The following is a 26,937-nucleotide window of genomic DNA, read 5'->3' as shown; positions in this document are numbered from 1 at the left end:
TTAAACGTTTTGAAATGGGCAGTCATACTCTGTCATCCTGCAGACAATGAATTTCCACTGACGATCCCTGCATGGAAGAGAGACAAGAGAGAGACACTAGTGAGCCAAAACTGCAGATTATAAGACTGTACAAGTAAGAATAACTTTACACCAGGTATTCTGGAAACAAAAACATCTGCCATTAGCTGACTTTTCTCTGAGTGCTTTGTGTTTTTATGGACTGGAAGGAGATTAAATATGTCTGATAGTTCGCACTATTCTTTCACACTCCCATACAATGTAAGATACTGAATAATTTCTGAGCATCCTTCAGAATACAATGACTGTCGATGGTGATCAGTCCTAAATTGACTGTAAACCAGTGACCAAGAAGAAAAGGATGGTTTTGTCAGAAGTTATTGTCATGTGATATATTGCTCGGGAATGTGTACGAAGTAAAATACGTGGGTGATTTTCAAGCTATTTCTAAGTGGGCAGTTACCCACACAGAAAAATTAACTCTTTTTTTTTTTTTTTTGCTTTCCACTACTAGGTCTTCTAGCTAGTGTTCTTGATGAAAGATGTGAAGGAATCAATAGTGAGAGAAATTAAATTCACTTCGCATCCTTGATCTCCACAAGTCACTTGTGAGGTAGAGCAACGTTTATAAGTGTAAGGAGAGTTTGTGCTCTTCCCGATTTGTGAGTAATTGGATGCCTGTATTCTCTCTCAGGAGAGTGTTACGATACCTGCTAACAATTTTTAGTAGGAAGCATGGCTAAAGCAGCAGGATTCAACCATGGAGGCCAGTGATTTAGTGTCCAACAGCTGCAACAGCCTGCAGATTTCCACCTTAGTTTCTAGTGCATTTAATTTTCCCTTGACAAAAAGGCATGAGTTCAGAGGATCAAATACTGGCCTGCTGTGGAGGTAATGTTTAATTTAGGCTGCTTGGTACTGGCTAACAGGAGTTTAGATCTAAAGTACAGTCCTTGCAGATGGCAGCTGTCATTTAAATTGATAATGGGTAGTACTCTGAGAGGTTTCTGAAAGTTTGGATTCTGTTGTTATCTCCTAAATCTGAGGCGTGGGGCAAGTAATGCTGCTGGAGTGGTTCAAGAGGAGCTTGCTTTACAACACTCCTGCACAGTGCTGGTTTTCTGGTGGCCAGCTCCAAATGGTGAGGAAACTGGTGCAGAACCTGCTGCCTTTTAGGGATGTGCTGAGCCCAGGTTTTGGTATTAACTGCTCTTATGTGGTTTCATTGACTGGGTGACTCCCTGGAATAAGATTAATTTGACTCTTAAGGTCTGTGTAGGTAAAAAGCATCTGATTTCAGCTTTTGTTAAGTGAGGTTTGTTAGCTGGGAATTTACTATGCTACTTCACCAGTTTATGCTATGTCATTTCAAACTGGGTCGGTCTCATACTCATCAGCAAGTCTGTGTTTAGTTATATAGTGTATATTTTTGGTTTTCTTTAGGCCTTTCCTAGATGGTTTTTAATTGTAATTGCCTCATAAAACTGTTACAAAAGGTTAATCCAATGCAAGATTCATTTTTAGGTTTATTTTAGGAAGTCCTCATCTGGACTATGTGCATGCTCTTCAAAGACAGTTATTACTCTTTTGGTCACTGAGCTACTCAGAGAGACCAAAAAAAAAAAAAAGATGACTCATATCTGGATTAACAGGATTATATGGTCAAAATTAAGGTCTGCTAAACTAGCACCCATTGTCAGAGAGACTTTTAGCTTGAAAGCTGAGGTCAAGCCATTTTTCTAAAAAGCGATATTGTAAAGTTAAAAGTCAAGTTCTTTAAAAGAAATGTGTTTTAGTTACCTGAATTAATAACATGCTTTAAACCATTAGAACAGAATTATTTCTGAAGTTGTAATATAAGCTTGAACTTGCAGACACTTTAGCACATGGTTGATGGCCAATCGGTTTATGCATTTAGTGTTTTAATTTTTTTTTTTATATTACTTGTGTTTGCAGTTAAGCATATACATCCAACTTTTCAGGATGCAGGGAATTACTTTGTACCATTGGTGCTGTGTGTTTAATTCAATACTTATCAGCTTGTTTCAGTTTGTAAATCCCTTACAAGTTTTCCAGTGGGGGTTCAGATCCCGTCAGGGATTTCCCTATGTGGAATACTCTCAAATATATATGAACTTGCCTTTGCAGATCCCTAACACCAGTATATAGTCCCTCCCCAATTGCTAATTTCATACATTTTCCTTGTCTTGGGGAGTCAATATTGAATTGTCACTTTTACTGTCCAGATGTCATGTGCTGTCAGAGTTGAATTTTTGATGCTATAGGGAAAATATCTTTTATCTCAAATATTGCCGAATAATCTGTTTCCAATTCAGTTAAAAAATTCTACAAAGTCTTATTCATATTGAGTTTGACAAAATCCTCTTTCTTTGGTCATATGAAACTTATTAGGGACCTAAAATACCCTATAATTTAGCTCAGCTGAGCTTGGTAGATATCCAGCTTGTCCAGGCATTTCAAATGTACTTACTGCGGGGTTATCTGGGTGTTGATCTACCTTTCAGTGATGATGCCTGAGCAGTTAAGAAATTACTGTGATCAAATTATTGATCGCACATATAAATGGAGCAGAGAACAGTTTTGTAAAAAAAATGAGCTTATGACAGTCTGCATGTGCTATTTTTATGTGACGCAGCGAAGGGCAAGCTGTGGCACCTACCAAGCACCTCTGGTAATCCCCTCCTCCCTGCCTAAGCTGCTCGCTGCAGGTTGGGCTGTGAATGGTTGCTCCAATGGTGCTCTCTGGACTCAAGAGACTGATCCAACTAGACCACAGGCCTATAACAAGGCTCCACGAGGGAGCTATGTTATCATCACTTAGTATGTTTCAGAGCTCAGGCTGAAGCTATTTTGAAGATCTTTTGAGTTTGGTTGGTGGTTTTTTTTGTTTGTTTGGTTGTTTTTTTTTTTTTTAATTTTGGAAGCTATTTTGCCAAGGGTTTACAATGTGCATGTCTTTGTGAGCAGTGTCAGTTGTTTACAGCCTGCTTCACATACCCTATGTCCATCTCTGAAACTTGACTGTATCCGTCTGTGTAACAAAAGATACTGTCTTTCCCTGCAAACGTTCCCTTACTTGTGTCCATAGGTCATCCTGTCTTCATCAGCATTATCACCATGCTCCGAAATGTGCTCCTAGACATACTTCAAGCCTATGCTGATTCTTTCCAGCTACTTTGTCTTACTTTATGGACAATTGTTTTCTTCTTTTGACCCATTTAAAATGGGACTGAAAAATGTAAATATTAACCACTTCTAAAATCTGTTCTCCACAAATGAGCACTTAAAAACTCTGATGATGAACAGCAGCTCCTCCATTCATTCCTGATACACAGGCATGGAATCCCACAGAGAATGATTACAGAAGAGGAGGTGGGGATACCACCTTTCTAAACTTTCTACAGCTTTTGCCAGAGGCATCACGTGCTCTCTCAAATATCTGTGCATCAGCAGTGACCCCAGTGATGCAATGTCTTAGGGAGTAGGAAGGGAGGATATGATCTCTGCAAGTTCATTTAAAAAGTCTAAAAGTACCTAACTGTTTGAAGTGATTAGGAAAGCTTAAACTAAAATACCTTCAGGGGCTTTTTTTGTGCTTCTCGTTAGCTCAGGAACATTGCCCATCACAGGCTAGATAGTATGGACACAAGTTTAATGTGCTTGAAAATGAAAAGTAGTCACAAAATCTACAACATGTTTACATAGACAAACTGCACATGTGCGTGCTGCTGGCAGTCGGGGACAGGGAATAGTTTTTGCTCCTATGCTGCCTCAACCAGCTGCAAAAAAACATTTAGGATGACAAACTTCACCAACTTTTGTGAGTTTACCACTCAGGAGAGTTACTGCATGAATCTGAATTACGAACTGGTGTAGCAGGAATTCTTTTTGGTTCTTACACAAGGCAACACAAGTTGGTTTTAGTAATTCGCGAAGCTGGGGCACAGAAAGTTCATTGGCACAGAAAAGTTTCCTGGATTGCAATTAATAAAATATTTTGTCTATGGTTTTCACCTGCTACTATTGCAGGTTCATCTGGGCTGTCACAGCAGTGGTAGGACAGAGGTGTTGGTGGCTTCTTCCCTTTCCAGGTGCTGTGGTCTCATAACATGTGAAGACCTGTACTCCCAGTGTACATCCCTGTGACGCTGCCTCCACTCCTGGCCAGTCCCCCCACTGCCACCCTGTTCTGAAGGCCATGTTAAGCCTTCAGCAGTCACAGACAGAAATCTGCTGAGAGGCATTGGTTATCAACTGCTCTGTTTTCCAGGCTCGTCCTTGTGATTCCTGGCTTTGCCCTGTTCCACATCCGATGGAGGCTGGAATCCAGCTGCAAGGGAGCGCACTGCCTGCATTATCTCCCCTACTCTCTACCATGGCTGTGAGGAGCAAGGATTAAGAATAGCACTGGGGAATATTTAAGAGAAAAAACCCGGAACAGGGATGTCTCTTGCAACCTTGTAAATTCTTTATCCAAAGGGATAAATAGAAACCTTTGGGTCAATTAACTGTGAAAGTTATGCTTCCACTTGTAGGAATAATTTGCAGACATGACTTCCATTTGTTAATTAAGAGGCTAGTGAATTTTAGCCAGAAAATTACAGTTATGGATCTGCAGCAGCCTGACAGTGTATCACTTCTGGAAAGTTCTTCGTATTTTAGGTAATCTCTGGGCTGAGGGGATCCCTATAGTGAAGACCACAAGCTGAAAGCGTCGTAGTGACAAAAGCTCCTTTGAGTGTTAGTAGAGACAGCTTGAAATGTCAGTGTGTTTAAAATTCCTCCTTCTCCTCTCCCCCTTTCTCCTGTAGCCATTCTTGCAGCGATAGGCCAGTGCAGCACACCTTGCCTTGCTGTCTGTGCTGTGTTTGATAACAAATGCTTTAATATACTGGGCTGAGGTGTGTGATAAAAAATATCAGCAGAGAAATAACTCACAGTTGATGTAATAGAGGTCAGCTGGAGAGGAAAAATTCAAGATCCAGCTACAGCTTCACTAGCCATAGGGCCTCATAGGCCCAGGTCAAGTAATGACCAGGACCGATCAAGAAGAAGTAGTGAACTCATTTTCTGGAAAAGGGTCAATATGCAGTGCATTGCCTTCATTCCTGGTGTGGCCTCAAATCTGTTAGAATTGTGTTGCAATGGATTGGGCAGTTTACAGCATTCAGATTGCAGTTTGTATAGTTGTATCTTTGCATGCTGGCAGATTCCCCACTTCTCTGCAAGGCAAAAGGCCAAAATAAGTCTCTCATCCTTTGAAAGGACAGGGTGTTCCCAGCTGAGTTTTTACTGGGTTAGATAAAAGATGCTTTAACTAGAGGTGGGTAAGAAACAATACTGAAGATCTGTTAAGCTTTGTGGAGTTCAGATTTAGCCAAGCCTGCCATTGCTATATTTTTCACTACTCGGATAGACATGGCAGATGATCCCCTTGTGCATGAAGATGCCCTTTTCTTGATACACAACCCTGGCCAATTAGCCACATGCACAGTGAGCTTTGGTCCTCAGAAGTACTAGCCTGATGCTGAGTACCACAGCAGATAATGTGTAGCCATGCACTGTTTGGGAGAAATAGAAAAGGAGAACCTTCTCCCCCCCGCCAATTTCTAGTGAAACAGATGAAAAGCAAACCTGTCCACAGCAGAGAAAGTTGTGGTTGCTCCACGTATGTAATGGTCATAAGTATACATCATCATGTCCATATCTTCTCCATAGTGTCCTGGATATTCTGTGGTTAACCTTTATATTAGGGAAAAAGAAGATAAAATAATTTACCATCTTACAGAAAAGTTCAGCTTACTGAATGCAACTCACATAGTAGATTTTTTTCCTGTTTCTTTGAAAGTTCCTGGTTTTTAGTAGCACCGCAAGATGCAATCTGACCTGTAAAATTGCATTTGCTTTCTATGCAACTAATTCATGTAGCTATCTGGATAAATTTCAGTAAGTTTAGAACTATCAAGAGCAACCTGGAGTATTATATGTATGTGCAACTGCAGCTCTGGGATAAAAGCAGCCTGAACAAGAATGTAAAGCTTGTCTACTACTTATGTCTTTATTGCAGAGATTTACTCTGGCCTCTTGTCAGTCTGGTTTGCTGCTGTAGACTGTAGAGTTCTGTAAATGTTGCCAAGTCAAATAGCTACAAGCATTTATCCATTTATGAATTATATTAAATGAATGCAGCAATTAATACATTCCTCTTTGTTCTTTCCACTTTCCGCCTAGTTTATAATGTGAAAATATTGGCCTGGACAATATTTGTGCAGTGTATTTTATCTAAGAAGCTCAAAGAGCTTCTGCACTTATTAATCAAATTATGGTTACTGCTTCCCTGGGGCATAGGCAAGTAAAACTGTACTTGATTTTACAGACATTTTACAGATAATGAGCAGATGCAGGAAGGAGCTGGGACCTCGACCAGTACTTTACATCAACATTATGTTAGAGGTCAGGAATGGAAACTTGGCCCTCAGTCTTTTTACAGTATTTATATTACTGTATTACACCATTTTATGTGGGAGTTGCTAGTGGAGTTGTGTCAACTTCACTTCGAAGTGGCACAGGGAAGAATCAGGTTCCCTGTAAGGGAGGTGCTGTACCCATGAAAATGAACGGCTCAAATCTTATTGAGACTAACAAGGTTGAGATGGCATTACAGAAATCCTGACAACCATTTCCCTGACTTAATTCAGCCCAGCAACAGTACTTGAATGATGCTTGAAGGTGATCCTAGCACATCCCAGCCAAGCACTCATGTGCATGTTTACATTTTGTTAAATTGGTGCAGTTTGAGCACAAACTTAAATATTTTCCTCACTAGGAACATAATTATTGGGATGGTTTTAAGTTTTTAAAGTTAGATGCTTTGAGGTTATTTGGAGCCCAAACCGTAACTGTTGGAATACTCAGAAATGGAAAGTTTACCTGAAAACTGAGGGACTCTGGAATATTAGGCTGCTTTCACCTAGAGCTACTTACTAGAACAAAAATCCTCTGAAATTGCCGCCATTCTCTGTATATTTTAAATGTATTTTGATCACTTAGTTTACCCATTCTTATGCTGTTTACATCTTCTTTGTAAAGCAGATGTGACTTAATTCTAGGTCATTTTCAGCTTTTGAAAATGAAAGAAAAATATCATTCAGTTGGAACATTGTTCCTAACAAATCATTATTCCTTGACAGATGAAAAATGGGTCTGCGTGTGAAACGCAAGCATGGCCTTATAAGATCCCTAAAGTATCAACAGTCAACTTCTTTGAACGTGTCTTGTTCTTGTACCTTCTGTCCTTTGGCCATGGCAATCATCAAACAAATTACTAGCTGTAGCCTAACAATCACCCTTGCCCAAGTGGTTTTGGTAGGCAGAAGATCAGGCCTGGTCACAGCATCCATTGTCAGATCCTGTCTGAACCAAGGGCCTGTGGATTCACAGAGCCTTCACAGTGCTGTGCTGGTGATAAGAAATGAACAGCAGTATTTCACAGGTCATGGAGGTAGTTGCTGAAGGCTAGGAGAAGCAGAAGAAACAATGTACACTGGCAGTTGTTAGGATGGATAAATAGGTAGAGTCATCAGTATACTCTGCAAGTGGGAAAATTAGAGCCACTTCAGTCTAGCCAATTCAGTCCAGCCCACATGAAATTCCAGAATGAGACCGCTATGGATTTTAAGGGAACTGGCTCTGATCCAGACAACGAGAATAAATAGAAATATTACAAAAAGCTGTTTCTCATGGCTTCTCATCAGTTGGCTGGTGTTTTTTCCTAGACCAAAGATCATCACCTTGAATGTGTTTCTGTCAAACTATGGCAAACCTAATTTATCTGTCACTTTGATTGAAGGCTCATTATAATTTTTGCTTTCTGGACATCTCCCCTTGTGCTCCCAAATACATATTTATTTGTCAGTGTCAGACAGTTTACATCTCAGATTTTAATACTTTTTTACCCAGACAATCTATGACTTGAATCTCTAATACACCTTTATGGCCCCATGAAGAACCTTAATCTGAGCATAAACTGGTTCTTCGGTATAGCCAACTTGCTGAAAGCCCTCCAGTTTGCAAAGAGGTGCTTTTGGGGCCCTGCACTCCATGCCCAGAACTGTAATGAGAGCTGGAGTATACTTCACAAAGCCTGACCTCTGCTACCTGGTCTGTATTTTATCCATTGTCTTTACACAGAAATCGGGCCCTGAGGAGGACTTTTTTGCATGCCTCCCATCAGTGAAGCCATGGATCTGAATCTGGGAACTTGAGAGTATTTCTGGATACATAACCAGAGGCCAAGAGAAACTGGGGCTACATCTGTGCTAGTAAATTAAACAATATCAGAGAATGTTTCTGGGCGCTATAATTCTATTGCCTAGATGTGCAAATTATTAGAACAATCCCTAGGGCAGTTTTAGCCCGAGCACAGTCTCAGCAAATACCTCAAAAACACAGTTTGTGAGTTAGCACATGGTAGGTACCATTCGGAACAGGCACCAAATGGTGCGGGCACCCTGTTTTGGAGGGTAAGAAAGTTTAAGAGTGTTGCTGCTTCCTGTGATAGAGGAGAGTCCCCATATTTAGTTTACTAATTTGTAGCCTGAGTGTCTGATAGCACATCTTCAAAGATTCCTGGGTCACAGCAGGTTTTTAAAACATGTGGTGTGAAGACCAGCTATGGACCAGGATTTCATTTTTGCATTCCTCCATCAACTCCAGGGTTTGGGGCTTTTTTGGGCTATTAATATAAGAAAACACTAAGGCCTGTGTTTATATATGTTCCACCAAATGTGTTTCATAACATCTGTTTGGCATTCCACAAGGAAAATATTCTGTAATCTTGACCAGCACTATGTGCTGGGCAGACAAGACTGTGCAAAACGCAAGGTTAAAAAGCTGCTTCCGCTCTACTCGGAGACAGATCTGAGCATCAGTTCTTTGAACGTGTTTCATGAGCCTTTCAGTTGAAAAGTAAATCTGATGACAAGCTCCTGAATTACTGTGAAGGGTCTCACAGACCTTTCGCAGAAGCAGGCAGTGTTATTCTGAAGTGAATGGATGCAGAAGGGAGCCTTCATTTAGCTTCCCTCTCTTTTCTTTCTCCCTGCTGTCATCTCCTCCTCCCTCTACAAACTTCTTCACATTACCTTTCAGCCTCTTAAGGCTCCTCTGCTAAGAAATGTTCAAAAAGCAAATATATGCAATTACTGAAAGTAAAGGATACGGGGACTTGAGCTGCTCTGAAGTTTGTCTTGTTACATAGACAGATGCCTACTGACTCCTTTTGTTCTGGAGAGGAAATTTATAAATAGTGCTATGACAGCAATGTTCAAGTTCACTTGGATCTGTGTGGTCTGTCTGTCTAATTCAGTTCTCTCTGATGTTTGCTGTACTCATTTATGAAACTATTCCCGTAAGCCCATGCATCTCGAGGTCATCTGGATTGCGCTGTATCCTTTAGAAGGAAATGCAATTGGTTGTCCATACAGCAGGGCTCTGTGGTGTTACCCAGCCCTTCTGTGTTATCCCCATTTTTGGAATCCTGGGGGTAAGCTGCACAAAATGTGTCTGTACTGAAGGATGCTCTAGTGTTTAATGTGTAGGGATATTCAGTACTTGTTTTTTTCATCATGGAGGGGAGAAAGGTCATTTAACGCAGCCATTAAGGCTCTTCTTAAAGTGGTCTGCCCCGCACAGGACAGTGGTTCCCTCAGCATTTGTTGTAGCTTGGTGTGTAATCTTATTATCAAGTGCTTAACTGAAAATATTAAGTGTTTTACTCTATAATGCATATCAACTGTGTATCAACTGTGAACCACTTACCAGGGCCCTACAGACAGGTAATATATTACAAATGTGGCAGCATTTGTGAGCCATGCGTGACAGAGGAGAGGAGTCATGAAACAAGTGAGACACACTTTTTGCCCTAATTGGTGAGAGTTTGCCTGCCCATGGGAGCCTGGATTCCCAAGGAGTACAAGCCCAAGGGCAAGACCCATTTGGGAAGAGCCATCCACAGTAACCTGCAAGAGGGCCCCGTAAGCATTTCTGGCATTGACCTCTTAGCAAAGAAAACTGGGCTAGGGAAGGAGTGAGAAGCTTGGGAATTGCCAAGTGCTGAGACAAAGTGGCTGCTACCATTTGGGGCCTCTAGGACCAAGCTGTGATCCTTGTGGTGCCTGAGAGGGTACATGAGGGAAAGCCCTAGAAGAGAGGCTTGCAAAGCATCTGTGAGAAGACCTGTGTTATACTGGTCATGGGACCTGGGCACTGAGTAATTTGGTGCCAAACAGACCCTGAGAAGGCAGAGAATCTGTCTGTAGGGGCTAGCTGGGTGCATTTAGTGGGATTGTTTACTAAACCCAGACATGCACATAGATGTTAAGTCTGGGGAAGGACTCACAGGGGAGAAAATAGTAATGTGAGACCTTTAGCAAGTGGTAGTCTTTTCAATCATTATAATCTATTTGTGAGAATTAATACAGAAAACAGATGAATTCTGCTTCAGCTTTGCAAATTCCCTTCAGGTTAGTATCAGGTGTATGATATTTGGACACAGGAGACTTGGAGCACTAGTGGCATTGTTGAGAGAGGAGAAAGCAAGTAATTCTACATTAAAGACTGTGGAAAAAAAGCTTTTGAGAAGCGATGCAAATGGTTTGGCGTGTGTGGGGGAGAGCACATTACCAGCTATTTTAGCTGGTATAGAGCTGATGTGGGATGGTTTATCTTCTGTCTGGTTTGCATCACCGCACCCATCCCCACGTTTTTCTAATGTACTTTACTATAATTCTATAAATCTTGCTCAGGGCAGGCAACATATTGAAAAAAGGCATTACATCTTTAACAGGATTACCATTGTTGTTGTTATAGTCTGAAAGTAGTAACTTTGTTTATTTTCCATGGTGAAGAATTATTATGTTAGAGATTAATAGAAAACACGGACTTACTCATTTAGCACTGGGAAGAATGTTTTGTACTAGTCTGCAGTGATTCCTAGCACTCTTAATGATTGACTTCAGAAATAGTTATCATGAGTCTCTTTTTTACCAATAGGAAGATCGAGTCACACCAATGGCCTTATTAGTATTGGACAGCCCACTGCTTACAGAAGTAAACGGGAACTGTGGGTATGCCTTGCTTTCATATATCAAACAGACAAAAGAAATTAGTCTTTTAAAATATCAAATACTTGTATATATACTTATTCCCTGCTAGGAAGTACATTGTTTCGGAGTGCCTTACACTTTTCAGTTGTGCAACTACAATGCTAACAAGATGAATGGCTCCTCTTTAACCTTCATTTTCCTTGTCGCTGCTGAATTCTTCCTCTTAACAATGCCACAGCCAAAAGAAGGAGCTGTTCCATTTCAAGAGGAAAACATAAGCCTTGACATTAACTTCCTGACCTTTGAGGACAAGGAGTGTCCCCTGAATGGCCTTACTGTTTCAGATGTTATTTACAAGTGCTTCAAGAATATGGCTCTCCTAAAGGAGAATTTTGTTTCAAGAGCCATGAGCCTGCATGTTACATTCAGTGAACGTGGGAATTATATGCTCTTTAACCAATTTCAATTATTCCTCCAGCTGGAAGACAGCGGGCATCCCCTTTTAAAAAGCATACTATGCTAAAAAGCCAAAGGAGGTCTACAGAACTGTCTACAGAAATTCCTTCCAATGCTCCCATTATGGATCCCAGATTGCTGGGCTGCCAGGGAACTAGAGATGTCCTGCAGCTGCTCTAGAGATGAGCAGTTCTCTCACATGGCCATGTCATGTGTTTTGGGATTGGGTTCAGGCTCCAGGCTCTGAGATCACAGATTCACCTAGGCACATCACTGCCCTTCTGTTTCCATTCTGTTGTAGTGAAAACCATAGACTCTCACAGGGCTGAGGAGACATGAGGCCAACACACTTGGACTACTGTTCTTCTTGGAGGCATACATGAGCTAGTGCAATACAGATACAAGCAGCAGCAAATTGCCCAGGGCACCTTGTGTCTGTTCCTCAAGAAAGAGATGTCTGAAATAACATTACCCATCTTTCCAATGTGAAGCAAATGTGTTTCTCCTAAGATATCTCTGGAAGGTGGGCCTGGAGATTGAACTGTAAGGTTGTATTTGCTGGGATATTAAAAAAAAAAAATCTGTTAAATACCTTTTTTTTAAAAAACAAATAGGGAGGAGGGGAATTGGGTTGCTCAGAAGTATTATGTTTTCACCATACCTATTCTGAGTTCACCTCCTGCATTTGTATCTCTGCTGTTGGTAATCTGATAAACCTGCATAGGAGCTCATCAATTTAATGTGGCTTTGGTGGCTGGTTGAGTCAAGAAAACAAATAAGTTCTTTAAACCCCATAACTCTTGGAAAAATGTAATTGTTGTCTGGACGATGTCACCATGACAGAGAGCAGCCAGAGCTCCAGACAGACCTTCTGGCACTTGGACTGCTGGTTGTTTGGAGAGGAGAAACAGTCATAAACAGTCTGTGCAGACTTGGGGCTGGTCTGTGACATGTGTTTGCTTTTGAGAGTATGGAGTCAAGCTCTCAATTTTCTGGCAAAGAGAAAAATCTGAGCTCTAATGGGACAATATAATAAGACTGTCTCTGCATCTGCAATGGATTTGCTTCCTTTATGGCTCAAATTGGCATACAGTTTATTTTACTGTGGTAGCATTCCCTAGCCAGGTAAAATAATGTGAGCTTTTCTGCCTCCTATGAGGAATGTTAATTACTTCCGGTATGGTAAAAATGTGCAGAATCCATGACAAGACTTGGCATGATGAGGAAGGAAACAAAGTACTTGTAAAAAAAAATTTAAAATAACAAGTGCAAAACTATGAGACTGGAAAAGATTAGTATGTTTATTTGCAGTATGGGTTTACTGTACAGGTAAACTGGGAATTAATGGTGAGAAGATGAACGGTGAAACAGAACTGCTGGGCTCTAAGAGAAAGGATATAGGTACTACCAAACAATGTCCTTAAGCATGTATTTGGCATTAACCACCTTATGAAGTTAAGCAAAGTGTTTAAGCGTAGGTTTCAATCAGCATGGTGGTATCATAAATTAATATTCCAATAAGTATTAGCAGGACTCAAAAGAATGTTCCATCTGTAAAAAACTGGGTCAGATTCTAACAAACCATTTGCATGGCTTATATACATGGGGAAAACCTGTCTTTATTCGTTGTAGGGAAGACCAGCTCACTTCAAGAGGAATGTAGTACTGAAGAAGAGCCAAGACAAACCATGCATAAGGATCAGCTGTCTTACTGCTTTTATATTTGCCAGAGAGCCCTGTAGAGAGACAAGTGGAAGAGGAAGGGATCAAATACCCAAGGTGAGAGGTAATTTAAAACAAAGAGTTTTGTTATGCCTCAGTGTTGTCAGTTTTCTTAAAAATGCCATTCTGCCAATATTTGGTTTCATAACGAAGGATTCATTGCACATTAAAATTCAAGGCTACTGAGAAATTCTGCAATGTGGATTGTCTTTGAATATGGATTTTCTTGTGTCACGCATGATCCATGAGGCACCACAGTCATTACATGTTTTCCTGGTATTACTTTTCCACATAGTCATATAGTAATAAGATGCCTTTGCGTGAAATTAAGCTGCTTCAACCAAGAAATAAGAGTCAGCAGCATGTTAATAGCCATTTGTCCACAGATAGTTTATTGACCACTATACCATTATAGGTTGGGGCAGAAACTGTAATAAATAACGATACTGTATACACACACATATTTTTATTGTGTTTTATATGCATATACATTTCGAGGTCCTACTCTTGGTAGCCCAGAACAGCTTTACAGATTGTTTGAAAAACACAGTCTTTCTGTCAAATGCATCTTAAGCAGAGTGCAAGATACAGACCAGAAGTATAATGTGTGAACAAGGTTTTGTGACAGTAGCTTGGAAAGTAAAGTTGTGAGTGAGATCCCCTGGGTTTAGGGAATGGGAAGTTTAGTGGCTGTACACTGAAGTTTAACAATGTAGTAGTAAAAGTGGGTCCAAAGCATGGGGTTTTGCGCTACCGCATTGCAGTTCGTGTTTTTTATATCTTAGCATAACAATTAGCACTTTCCCAGACACTGTCTAGGCAGGGTAAAGGAAATAAAGCAGAAAAGAGACTGTTCCCAGCAGACAATAGGCAGGAGATCACTGTTTTGGAGAGGAGAGTTTAGCTGCATGGTGTGGGCCCTGCAGCAGAGTCCTCCTCCCATTTGGGATCGCAGGATAACTCTGGTGGAAAGGGACCTCAAGAGGTCTCTGGTACAGCCTCCTGCTCAGAGCAGGGTCAGCCATGAGGTCAAACCAGGCTGCTTAGAGCTTTATTCAGTCAAGTCTTGAAAACCTCCAAGGATGGAGCCTGCACAGCCTCACCAGGCAACCTGCTGTGCTGCCTACTGTCCTTGTAGCAGAAAAGGTTTTCTTTATAACTCTCTGAACAGCAGTCCTGCCCTCAAGCGTATCAGCTGTTCCCTCCAGTTTGGCGTTATATGGAAACTTGGTGTGAGTGTGCTCTGTTGCCTCCTTGAAGTCATTGATAAAGATGTTAAGCAGGACAGGTCCCAGGGTAGACCATTAGTTACAGTGCTCTGCTCGTAATGGGCACCCAGGCAGCGTATCACCTGTTAAACCACCAGTTCTTTACCCATCTAGCTGTCTGTCCATCCAGACCATAACATCCTAATTTGGATAACTGTATGTAGAAAGAGCTTGTATCTACCTTGCTAACTCCAAAGGCAGAAGGAGAGCTTGAAAGAAACGAGAAGAAATTTATTGTAAGGAGGCACTTCAAAGAGTAAGGTCAAACAAGGCTCTCAAGTGGAAGAAACTGTGTGAGATACTGTCCAGGGTTAGAGTGGATATGGAAGTGTCAAGATAGGCCAGTAGCTTGAACAGAACAAACAGGGCTCCAGATGGAGTGACTGAGTCTGGTAATACAGGGTACAAAATGGTTTTATAATGGATTCATAATCACAAACTATGCACCAGAAGGTTTTCACAAGCCAGGTGACAGGTCTTCCCAGAGGTTTTAGAGCTCTCCCTTCCCAGAAGAACATGAGCACATGGGATTTCTACCCTGGTTAGGGGGAGAAATGCTTCACCTGCCTTTGAAATGCTGCCTTTTCTGCATGGAAAGACAGTAGCAGCTGAACTGCATAAGGCATTGTTTTCCAAGTATAAAAAATGGAGTGTTGTCACTGTTGGAAATAGAAGGGCAGTATAGCAATCTGTGTGCAACTGGGATGGAAATGCAAAACATCAGTAACCCCAAACATTTACATTAGGATTTGCATTATTCTGAATGCCAATTTGCAAGGCGGAGACAAAGCTGTTCCCAGTTGTCAGGACAACGTCTGAGGGAAGCAGAACTGTCAGCAACAAAAGAAGTCAGAGAAGATTTCTGTTTTCTCTCTAAAAATACATGCAATATTAGAGGAGTAAGAGAGATTGGAAGAACTGCTTAAAAGTTAGTGAGTTTCCCTCAGAGGGAAGAGCCTGGGCAGGTATGTAGATAAACCCCCAGGCAGAGAACATCCATAGGTAGTGTAGGCTGGAAAGGGGGCAGAAGAATGTTCTAAGACTTTGTTACAGAGTTCCTGTCATTTAAAATATTTTAAAATAATAATAAAACCATTTCTTTCCCTCCTGGCTGCAAGGAGACTGAAGGATGCAAAGCAAGGCATTGCTGTTGTATTTGGCCAGTAGCCAGCCAGCCAAGTAAGACCAATGGGCAAGTAAACAGTTTGTATGCATCTCAATGGGAAGTTTACTTCAAAGTGGAGTCTGGAAACAAGGATTCAAGCACAGATTTCCCCCCCCCCCCCCATTTTCTTCTCTCTCTCTCTCTTTTTTTTTTTTTTCTTTGTTTAAGTGCAGACTGGTTATTTTTTGTGTCAGTGAGAATAGGCAGGCTTAATAGCCCTGGAGCATAAAATCATGAGTTCTGTTACATAGAATGGACAGGAGCAATATGAGCTTTCTCTATACAGTCTGCTACTGTGTTTCTGTCTCAATTTAGAGAAACCACACCTGGGGACACAGGGAAGCTTAGGATGTTTAGCTCATTTTTCCATAGACTCTGTGAGGTTGCCAGCACCAGTTGTCATACTGTGTTGAGGTGAGGCCATCTTTGTTCAGTAGCTCATTTTGACTTTGGTCTTCAAACAGCCTTGAGAGAGGGAGCAAGTTGTATGCAGTACAAATACAAAAATCCTAAACTGTCAGCCAGAGTATTTTTTCTGAGGTAACTGGCAGTAAGTTCTCTCGTGTAAGCCATTGTGGCACAACTGCGTAGCACGGAGATACTCCTACTTCTGTAAATGTGCTGGATTTATAGTGGGAACTGTATCACCACCTTTGAAATGTCATTCCACTTTGAAGACTTCTGTCATGGTTTCCAGCATAGCTAAGTTGCTGCTGGTACCCAGACTTGTTCACTTAGGGCAAGATACTGTGTTGAACTGTTCAGCTTAACTGTGACCTAATTCTCTTCCCTTAGCCATGGACCGCAAGAATCCTGTTACCAGACTAGAAATAACTTGCTTAAACCCATAAAACACAGTTAACTTTTTCTCAGACAAGGTTTTTGGTGGGCCAAATGGCCAAAGACATTTATAGGGACTGGTGGGGAGAAGAGGCTAACAGGTTTGGTTTCTGCCTGAACTCACCAGCATGAATATGGGCACCTCCGGCTATAGCGACAGCAGTAAAATTGCCATTCACGGTCAAGCACAGATGGAAAATACTGACTCTGGAAACCAGCCACCAGCCCATTGTTTGAGCAGGTTTGATACCTAAGAAGGAGGAGAAAGGAGAGAACACATAAGGAAAACATGATACTAGCTTCCCTGATAGTTTCAAGCATTAAGAATTTTGATTGGAAGCTAAGCGTTTGGCTTTGTATTGAGAAGCACTATATGCACTTGCTGTGTATTGAGTAACCATTTTGTGTAAGAAAGTAGCAGTAGTCAACTAATCATGTCTTAACATTTATGTTGCACTTAAAACTATTTAAACTTTTTAAGTATTTAATCATTCCAGTATGCTAATCAGGCAAGAAGATTGTTCTGGTGTTGACACTCTCAACTGTTTACAAATCATGAGACTGACTTCAAAACAGCCCATATTAATTGACTTTGACTGTAGGTATTTGAGCATTTTGGGTTCACTGGAGTAATTTTTCAACTGCTTCTCTACAAAAAATAAGCCTTAGAAATTCTTTTGTAAAAGAAGTTCAGCAATTTCTTTTATCTCATTTCTTTCTCAATTACCTGTCTCCAGGAGAAGGCACTCAGTTCAAAACATTATAGGCTTGTGATGAAATCATGGTTTGATAACAATCACATGAGGAAAACTGAGACTCAGATGTTATGAAATTGTAAGACTCTCATAAATTTTATGACTGGATTTTCAAAAGAAAAATCTGCTGCTTCACGCTTTCAGTGTACTTGGAAATTCAGTCATACATGTAAATCACTGCCTTCGAGCAGAATAGATGTGGTCTCTAAGCATGCAAATATATGCTTCTCTTTCTGCACACCCTCCAGGCATCTGGACACTGATACCCAAAGTAATTCAAGTGATAATCAGTTTGAATAGCTTGCTTCTTGGAGACTAAAGGCAAGGAGAGCATGGAAACAGACAGCTCATTAGCTCAGCTGTTGAGTGTTCATTCTCTCAAGCACCCTCCTAGCATCATTGTTTCCCTATTGGAGAAAATTTTAGGAATTTAGTTTCTTCCCTTTCCTGTTCTTTCTTTCTCCTTCATCAAGGAAAACTGGCAGCCTAGAGCTGTAGCAAACCTTCCTTGTGATACCATAAAATCAAATACATTGATATATCCAAAAGACCCTTTCAGAAGTAACTTTCAGAAGTAACAAACACCAAAAATTTCCCCTAGTTTCATTCAATGACCTCACAGTTTATTTTAATGAGCCTGGAGTTCCCAGAAGGGAAAACACGTCGTCTAGCAGAGTTCTGTGTTTGGAAAGTCATTCACTTGTGCATACAGGTGTTAGTGCTCACAAAGCGTGAAGCTCAAGTGTTTGTATGCAAAAGCTGAAAAACTGATGAATTTTGACCAGTGCAGGGATTAATTCCTCTGCTTAACTTTCAGCTTCCTCCTTTGAAGCAGGGGTCTCTTCAATATGTCCCTTCCATTGTGTTCTGTTGTTCAGACAAGTTTATTTACGTTTGTTTGTATTCCCGCATCTCCCACGTTGCTGGGGCCACACATACTTGCTGTGCTTTGTGAGACTCTTCTGAGGACCTTCAGAGTTAAGCAATGATGGGCACTTTGAGTTGCTATGGTATCACACCAAGTAAGGCAGTTTGGCTCACACTCAGAGGATTTCAGCAGGACTTTGATAGGAAGTTGCTCTGTTTTTTGGCACGTAGGCCATGGGAACATATGGCTAAGACTCTGTGTAAACATATTGGATAACTGCAGATGATTGGTGTTATCCTGATGGAAGAAAGGTTGATACATAGAAATATAGGGAATGGTTGTACCTGTTGCAAGATGAGCACTTTTCTGCATTAATCTGTGTAAGGTAGAACCAAAACTGTGTCTCTTCATCTTTTTCTGCCTCTCCCCCTTCTCAGTTACATGCATTTCCACTGACCTCAAGTCCTTTCCACTGACATGCTCAAGTCCTTGTGCCCCTGGGAGATTTTCTAGCTCTTTTGCATAGGTGCAATAACGGGAACATTAAGTCCTCCTTTTCCTTTGCACTTCCTCTCAGAGGCTCAGCATTTCCCTGCGATTTCCCGTCCCCACTGATCAGCATCTGATATTCCTGCCCATAGTTGTCTTTGTGGAAGGTTCTTCCTTCTCCTTTTCTCTCCCCAGCTGCTGACATTCAGTCTGGGAAGTCCTGCCCTCTTTCCTGCTCTCTTTCCCCTACAAAAGTTCTTATTTTCTTGACACCTCTACTAATACACTCCAGTTTTGATGTAAAGATTCATCTTGAGAAAAACATCACTGATGGACCCTTCTCTCTATAGTGGATTGAAAAAAATCCAGCTGACATAACATTCTCATGTTTACATGCATAGCTATTTGGGAACCAAAGGAAGGTGTCTTTATTTTTGACCCTGATTCTATCTTCTCATGAAAAGTTTGTTTAAAAAAAAAAAAATATTTGGAGTTGCCTTAAAAATTTCTTAGATGGAGAGTATAACTGGAGACAAGTCATGTCTTATAATTAAATTGCCATTTTATTTTGAAAACATTCAAAATAAGTAAAAGTAAAAACTTTTAAGCTCATATTCATTTCTCCCTCTACTTCTATCTCATATGCACAAAGTCCTGCAATCTGCTATTCAAGCTCAATATTAGGTTCAGCAAAAGAAAGATAATAGTGACATTGAAGTACTTTTCTTTAGCTTTGAGATACAAGATTTTTCTCCCTGATCTTTCTAATTTTCAAGTCAAATCCAGATATTCCTCCAAAAATGAAGAGATGCTCTCAGAAATTGGAGTGCTTACTTGTGAGCTTATATAAAATATTTTCTTCTCTTTCTTTTTCCCAGCTGGCCTCTTTCCTACAAGCAGAAAGTGATTCTTCAAGGGAAACAAACAACCCCTCCTCACACACCTTTTTAGTCAGGTGCTCTATGCACTAATCTGGAAACAACACTTAATATGTGAGGATTTCTTCCTTCTCTGTTGAATTCTCTATTCCTGTCACAGCAAATCCTGCAAACCAGTACAGTGAATGAAAACTTTGATTTATGGCCAAGTAAAAGAATTGCCATTTTCCCTAGACCCATTCTGTTGCACTTTTGTTATGGAGGATAATTCAATATTCATAATTAATATCGCTGGGTTCTCCTCACTCATGAAATCCTGTCATTGCTGAGAGGAAGATACCTCTTAGGTGAATGCAGAAGAGCATGAGAAATCAGCTGGGACTGTGTGGGATTAAACTTGGCAATGGATAGGTTGTTTTGTTTTTCTAGTTGGCTCAAGTTGTGATGCATGAAGAGTTGCCTTTTGGATCTGATACTGGGAGAAGAGGAGGTGAGCTGGCTGGTAGATGGAGGAGTGGGAAGACTGGTGGTGGTGAGGGTCGGGCACTGTTGAATAGGAAGTTGCCCTTCCCTTCCTTCACTTACATCTGTTGGAAATGACTGCAATGTTTCATAAACAGTTCAGTAAACTATACAGCCTTATTTTGGGTGGAGTTTCGTGTAGTAACAGGATATGCTAGCCGAGACTTTCCGTGTCCTGCTGCAATTGCTGTGGAAAGCCTCTCCTTTGCTGAACCTTCTTCTGATCTGGTTAATGAGTGTTGTAGAGCTGAATTCTGTCATGGCATGCAACCAAAGCGTGCATCTATGATATTGGTTTAGTTCAGGTCAGGACTGCTTTCCTTGTTCACCAGTGAGCATTTATCTGTGAGACCAAACTACAGCTGGTTTGAAACAAACCCACTCAAAATGCATATGTGGATTTTGTGTCCATGCAGGAACTGTTTCACCCTACAGATCCACTTAAATTGTGCCGCAGTATTTGCAAACATTGATACAGCCTCAGTGACCAAGTGTGTACCTCATTGACTCAACAGTTGCCTGGTAGACTGAAGACAAATATTGCTTGCAACAGTATAATTGTTTTGAGCAATGGCACCAATTGTGGTGACACTTCATAATTATGCCTACATCTTATTTTTGCTTTTTGCTAGACAAAGCCCCAGAGTGTTGTGCCCCATGTAATACTGGTGCTGTGTTGTAAATCTGTCTCGGCGGTCCTCTGTCCCTCAGATATGTCAGGAATTAACCTGAGCAGTGTGTTGTCCTGAGGATGACAACCTAAAGAGGAAGCCTGTTCATTACAAATCTGCTCAGGGAAGCCTAAGCCAAGGTGCAGTAAGTGGTGCTATTGGAGCCTGCGTTGAGCCCCTGCCACACTGACCGGGTAGCGCTCCCTGAAGCTCTCTGGAAACATGCAGAGTCTGACACACAACTCATTAGTCCCTGGGTCATGCTGCATTAAGGTTGATTTGTTCCTTATAGCCGGGTAACCTGAGAGTGTCATTCTATGTACTTCAAAAAAATCCTACTGTTTTGCTTGTAGAGCAGATGGCTCCTGTAAAATTTGCATCATTAATTACTTTAAAGCTATCTCTCTAGAGCCCGTCACACCAGAATGGATCTATATATTATGGAGACATGTCAGACTTGGCAACTCACCCAACAGAACTAATGCTGCATGCTTTCATCTGCAGTCTTTCCTGGAGGGTATACAGAGAGGTGGCCTAACCTCACGCTGCCCATAAGACCACGGTTAGTGTGTGGGAGGCATTTTTTAATAAGACATTAGATAGACTGTTTCCCTGGAGTATTGTTTCACCAAAACCTGTTACTTTCAATATCCAAAACTTAATTTCCTTCTGATACAGCTGTGGAGGGGAAGCCCTGTCCTGCTGTCCTGAGTTATTTTTGTGGAGTGTTCTCCTCTGTGTAATTTGGTTAGTTGCATGATGAAAGCTAATTTAATAGTCCGTCTGTTACAGATGAGTGGGGAAAGATAAGAGGCTGATGGCAGGCTCAGGGCACTCGAAACGCTGGCACTCAGATGAAGGGAATGACTTCTCCATGTTTGATTTGGCCCTGCCAGTCTCCAATGGCCACTTCTACAAGGAGTCTCCACTATCTGTTGTGGGGTGGTGAGACGTGTTGTCGTGACTTCCACATGCCAAAGGCAACCTCATTATCATCTTCAGCTGTCGTTTTCTTTCATTTAGGGGTCAGTGATGACTTTCTCCTCCCCACCCAAAGGGAAGGCAGGGCCCTAATCACCCTCTTGATTTCTTCCTGACAGACACTGATGAGGCCCGCCTATCTACAGAAACACCCCGCTTCTCCTCAGATGCTCCCACTGGACTCGGTCCATTGCAGCTGTGCTAAGAGCTTGTAGCACTATCCCTTTAACATAAGCCTAGGGCTTTGAAGAAAATTAACTTGTTTGTGTAGATAGCACAAATGGGAACATTTTGAAAGGGCAGCTTGATTATCAGGTTTGGGTAATACAGCCTCAGATTTGAGACTTGGGATTGGTCAGAGATTGAGAACAAAAACAGTTCCTTGCATATGTTCCAGGGTGTGCTGCCAGTGCCTGAACAGGAGGCTCCTGCAGACACTTCCTTTGATCACGAATCTCTCTTTGCACCCAGTTTGTAGGAAATAGGGTGTGTGCCTACTTGAAGGATCTGCATCTGTGTGTTTGTGCACTTAAAGAGAAGGCAAAGGCGAGTGAGAATGGGAGTGGGGAGGGAGAATCTAGGTATCTGTTTTTTTGAAGTCCCATCGAAATGCTTTCTCAGAAGTCTAAACAAGGAAAAGAGGCAATAAACATGTATTAAATACCACTTGGCTGGAAACGTTTCTGCTTTGTGCTGCATGGGTAACTGGGAGTATATTGGTGATATGGCACAGTTCCATCTGTATTATGTGGTGTAAAGCAAACATTTTCTCCTGGGAAGGAAAATTTGCTTGTCTTTCACTTGCAAGCTTTTGTTCGTTTGTTTGTTTGATCCCTGTCCTTTAGTGCTTTCAGGCAAGAAAAATAGTTTTAGTACCTTGTTCAAAGACTGGTCTGTAGAGACAATTCTGTAGTATTCAGCGAAGCAGTGAAGAACAGTCTCACCTGCAATCACTCAGACCTTACCTTTTCTTAGGTGGTGAAATATTTACCCAAGGTCAAGCTTCCTCCAGTACAAATGGAGCTTATGTTTTTACATAAGCTTTATTTTGTCCGAAAAGGGTGGATTCTGTGCTATGTCGCAGCATATAAATAAGTAGGAGTGTGCAGAATCAGGAGATGTCCTGAAGACTTATCTCTGCTCCAGACATGAGTATTTCCAAATCATCCAGGAACAAATTCTGCTCCCAGTATTGAATAGCATCTTAGTTATCAGATAGCCTTTGCAGTGGCAGTAAGGCCAGGAGTAAGGTGTTGGGACAGATTCAACAAAGCGTTTGTACACTTCTTAACTTTAAATATATAGACAGATTAATTAAGCTGAGAAGGCATCACTGATCATCTCATCCAATCTCTTGCCAAAATTTTCTCTGTGAGTCTTATAACATGTTCCCAGGTTTCTCATGTCCATTCAACAAAACATGAAAGAACATACTCTCTTCAGAAGTGCATGTACACATACGCTTAACTTCAGGAATATGTTTATTAAGGGAAGCACTTAGATGTATTTTGAAATGCCAGTAGGTAATTCTAGGCAACTGTCAGAGATGGTTGATCATCACGAGCCTGCTTCTGGAGAGAGATGGGGTGCCCCAGAGAGCAGTTTTTAGAGTACCTGCTCCTCTCTATTGACTCTGGAAGGGGGCAGAGGTCATAAATTAGGCATTGTGATTAGATGTGTATTGTGGATCTGTGTCGTTACCCTCTTTTTGTTGAGTATTTTTTTCATATCAGTAAGATGCAAAGTCTTATGGGTTTAATCCTAGAAGTCCATATAATACCTAGTGTTAGTGTAGGAAGCAAAATTACCTGAACCAGCTCTGCCAGTGATTCCCTGCTGCCTTCCAGTCCCCCCCCAACTCTCCCATCCCTACACTCCCCACATCCATTTCTGCCATTTCCCTCCAATGCTGATGGCCAAAGAAAATAATGAAGTGGAGACTCTTTCTTCTCTCTGCTTTATATTCCCACTTGATTTTCTCTCTAAAGCTTTTCTTGGTTTGTTGTCTTTTCTAAAGAAACCTCTCTTGGGTTTGTCTCTGTTGTGCAGCTGCACATTCCTGACAACAGTGAGGAATGGTGATTTGTGAAATGCCACAGATATAATTTGTCAGAGGTCATTTTTTGGTGTTTCTGCCAGACTAGAGTTTATGGGACATGGCTGAGAAACTGGAGGGAATTCAGAGGAGAGCTGTATGTATGATCAGCGCTTGCTTAGGAGTGTTGGAATATAAAACTTCTAAAGGAGAACTAGAAGAACAGAGACATGTTCAGCCTGAAAGCAAAAGCATGGTTAAAGGTGTGCAGGTGAGGGAAAGGCATAGCTGCTACCTGTTAATAAGTTAAAGAGATTTTACAAAGGATGCAGTGTGCTTGTTCTCATTACTTAGTGAAGGTCGAGCAAGGAATAAAAAGCCTCAATTACAGCAGAGGAAATGTAGCTTAAATTTTAGGGAAAACTCAGCAGCTTTGTAGTAATTGGTGGTACAAGCCATTTAATCTCCCTGGATGTGATGGGCAAGGTGAGACAAAATACCCTGTGAGATAGAGCTGAAGAAGGAATATTACAGCCCATCCTACCAGCATGGGGAATGAACTAGTGAGTCCAGCAGGGTGCCGTGTCAGCTGACATGGGGATGATGTATTGCTCACCAACAGATTGGTTCATCAGGAGATCAGCGGGGAAACAGAGGTGGCCAAACAAGAAGTAATGGTACAGATTGTGACTCATATTTGTGGTTCCACTTGATTACTGAGTGAATCTCTTTAGAACTGGGGGTGGCTCCAAATAGCACTGAGCTGGGCATGAGAAGTAAGGCTGCCAAGAGAGAAGGTGTGGGATTGTCAAAGGCTCCACAGGCTACATCTGTGCCATCACATTAATTTGAGGTTTGAGTTTGCACTCAGACACTCCAGGCTGTCTGCCTGCTGGCCCACGCTTTCACTTCAGTCGGGTAACCCTCCTGGGTGCTTGGGCAGCAGCGCCTGGACACAGCAAGGGACGTGCTGGCTTATAGCAAGCCTCTCTCCTCGAAGCGTTGTAGATGCAACCAGCTCAGCCCTGGGTGCACAAAACTGCAGAACACAACCAGGCACAGCTAGCTAGGATGTATGGAAATAGCCAAAGTAATTAGGAGCACAAGTTCACCTTTGCCAAGGGGTATGTGTTCCCTAATCACTTTGGTGTATTCCCCCCTCCCTTAAAAAAAGAAGAAAGGATGAAGGAGATCTATGCAGAGAAGACAGGTAGATGTAAGAATATTGGACTGGAAAGGTGAGCTAGGGAAGAAATAAATAACTCCAAAGCTAGGAAAGAGTGTGAAACAGAGTTAAACACATTAAAGAGGGGTTGGAAAAGGAAACCATTTGAAGAAAAGGTAGGGTTGGCAATAGAAAAAAATGTAGGCAAGGAGGAAGACAAAGTAGACAGATTTTTTTGAAGAGGTGAGGGAAATGAGAGTCAGATAATACACTGTGGGTGTAGTCATACTAAGCATATGGAGCATGGTGATGAATGTGGTGCCATGGTTAGATAGCAGAAGAAAACTTTCTTCTGGGTACCTTCTTCATTGTACCCTGTTTGTGAAAAATAAACTTGAGCAATTGCTGCCAGGGATTTTTAGAAAGAGAATAATAATAATTTTATTTTGAACAATAGAAAGGTCTAATTCAAAATATGCAATAAGTAGAAATTGCATCAATGTATGAAAGATGAAGAAGTCATCCAGTGTTATCACAGTGTCTTCTTTCTGCCTGTTTTGCAGCCCTCCTCTTTTCTTTTCAGTTCTTATTCAGAAATTAAGTATAGGGTCAATCTTTTTTTCCTTAGCAATTGCATCAGCCATAGGAATGTATCACGTGGTAAATGAAAGAGTATGAATAATTCAGAACAAAATTTTGAATCATTTAAAAAGCAGAAGCTTCACATTTCATTGTTAACCCATATAATGTGAAATCTACAAAAATCACACTGCAATTTCTGGAGCAAAACCATTTCAAATATTTGAAAATATTCTTGCATTCATTTCATTCTATCCAAAGAATATTTCAAACTCAGAATTTTCCAAAACTGTGTTTCATGTTTCATGAAAAATTCAGAAGATAATTAAATACTGGGTATGTGCTGCCTAAACACAAAACAGCATACATATTTCCAGAAATTATTGTGGCCATGAAATGTGATGACCTTTGCCTCTAAGATTGGTGGAAAACATAACATTTAGTTAACCAAAACTGAGTGCATTAAGGAATGAACATGATCTGCTATCATTATCATGCATATATATGCCACCGTCATCGCTCATTAGTGTGGATTTTTGGCTCCTGTAATAAAAGCATGACTAGAAAACAGCCTTTGACTGGGCCTAAGCCAAAAAGCTTAGCAACAAGAACACAAAGAGAAAAGCCAGTGCAATACAGAGAAGAATTTTTTTTTTCTAGTTATAAGAGCAGAAGGTTGGAGCGAGGAGTTTTACAATTTGTTCCCCAGTTTAATCACTGATTCAGTATGTGGCCTTTCTAGAGGGGCTTTACCCTCTCCTCACTGAAGGTTCATGCCTCATTTTCCTCATCTGTGAAACAACAATAGCAAGACCGAACCACTTTGCAGCTGAGGTTGTGAGTGACCAAATGACATATATTTCTAAAGCACCCTGAAACCCTCCAGCAAGAAATTGCTACAGAGAAGGCAAATGTGATGCTGATCACCTCACACACATGCATCGTGATTAATGAGACTCAGGCAGCTCTTCAGGGCAGTGAAGCTGCTGGTTACGATGGCATTAATACGCGTTTGCATTGCTCTGACTGCAGTATTAGTACCCACATTCCACAGTGAGTATCAGGGCTGTGCCCTCCAGGGGTGATTGGGGGTATCCTACCATTCGGTTCCTGCCCTGTTGATCTCCTCCCACCAGCACTCTGTCGGCTCACCGAGGCTCTGGGCTGCTGGCATGCAGGCGTAGTTCCACAGTCTGTCGGAGCCTTCCTTCTTGCTGAAAACACTCCTGACGGCCACAATTACCTGCCCATGTGGGCACTGGAAGTTGAAACCCTGGCGGTACACATTGACCCATTCATCATTATCTCCATAGTTATAGGGTCCGTAGTAATAGTCACCATACTGGCCCCATGCCACAGTCACCAGAGGCAGGAATACACAGAGAACGACGAGGTCCAT

General features: G+C 41.4%; 1 protein-coding gene across 1 annotated transcript; it reads right to left on the bottom strand.

The window, feature by feature from the left end:
* On the bottom strand, positions 1–26,937 carry DPT (dermatopontin; the record flags this gene model as incomplete). The annotated part of the gene is made up of 4 exons (XM_082014364.1): positions 1–67; positions 5,674–5,781; positions 16,720–16,845; positions 26,639–26,937. The coding sequence occupies 4 exons, from the start codon at positions 26,935–26,937 to the stop codon at positions 1–3; spliced, it is 600 nt and encodes a 199-aa protein (XP_081870490.1).

The sequence above is a fragment of the Phaethon aethereus genome (genome assembly GCF_964289735.1).
Source record: "Phaethon aethereus genome assembly, chromosome: 1".
NCBI lineage: Eukaryota > Metazoa > Chordata > Aves > Phaethontiformes > Phaethontidae > Phaethon > Phaethon aethereus.
This window is presented reverse-complemented; position numbering and strand designations above follow the sequence as displayed.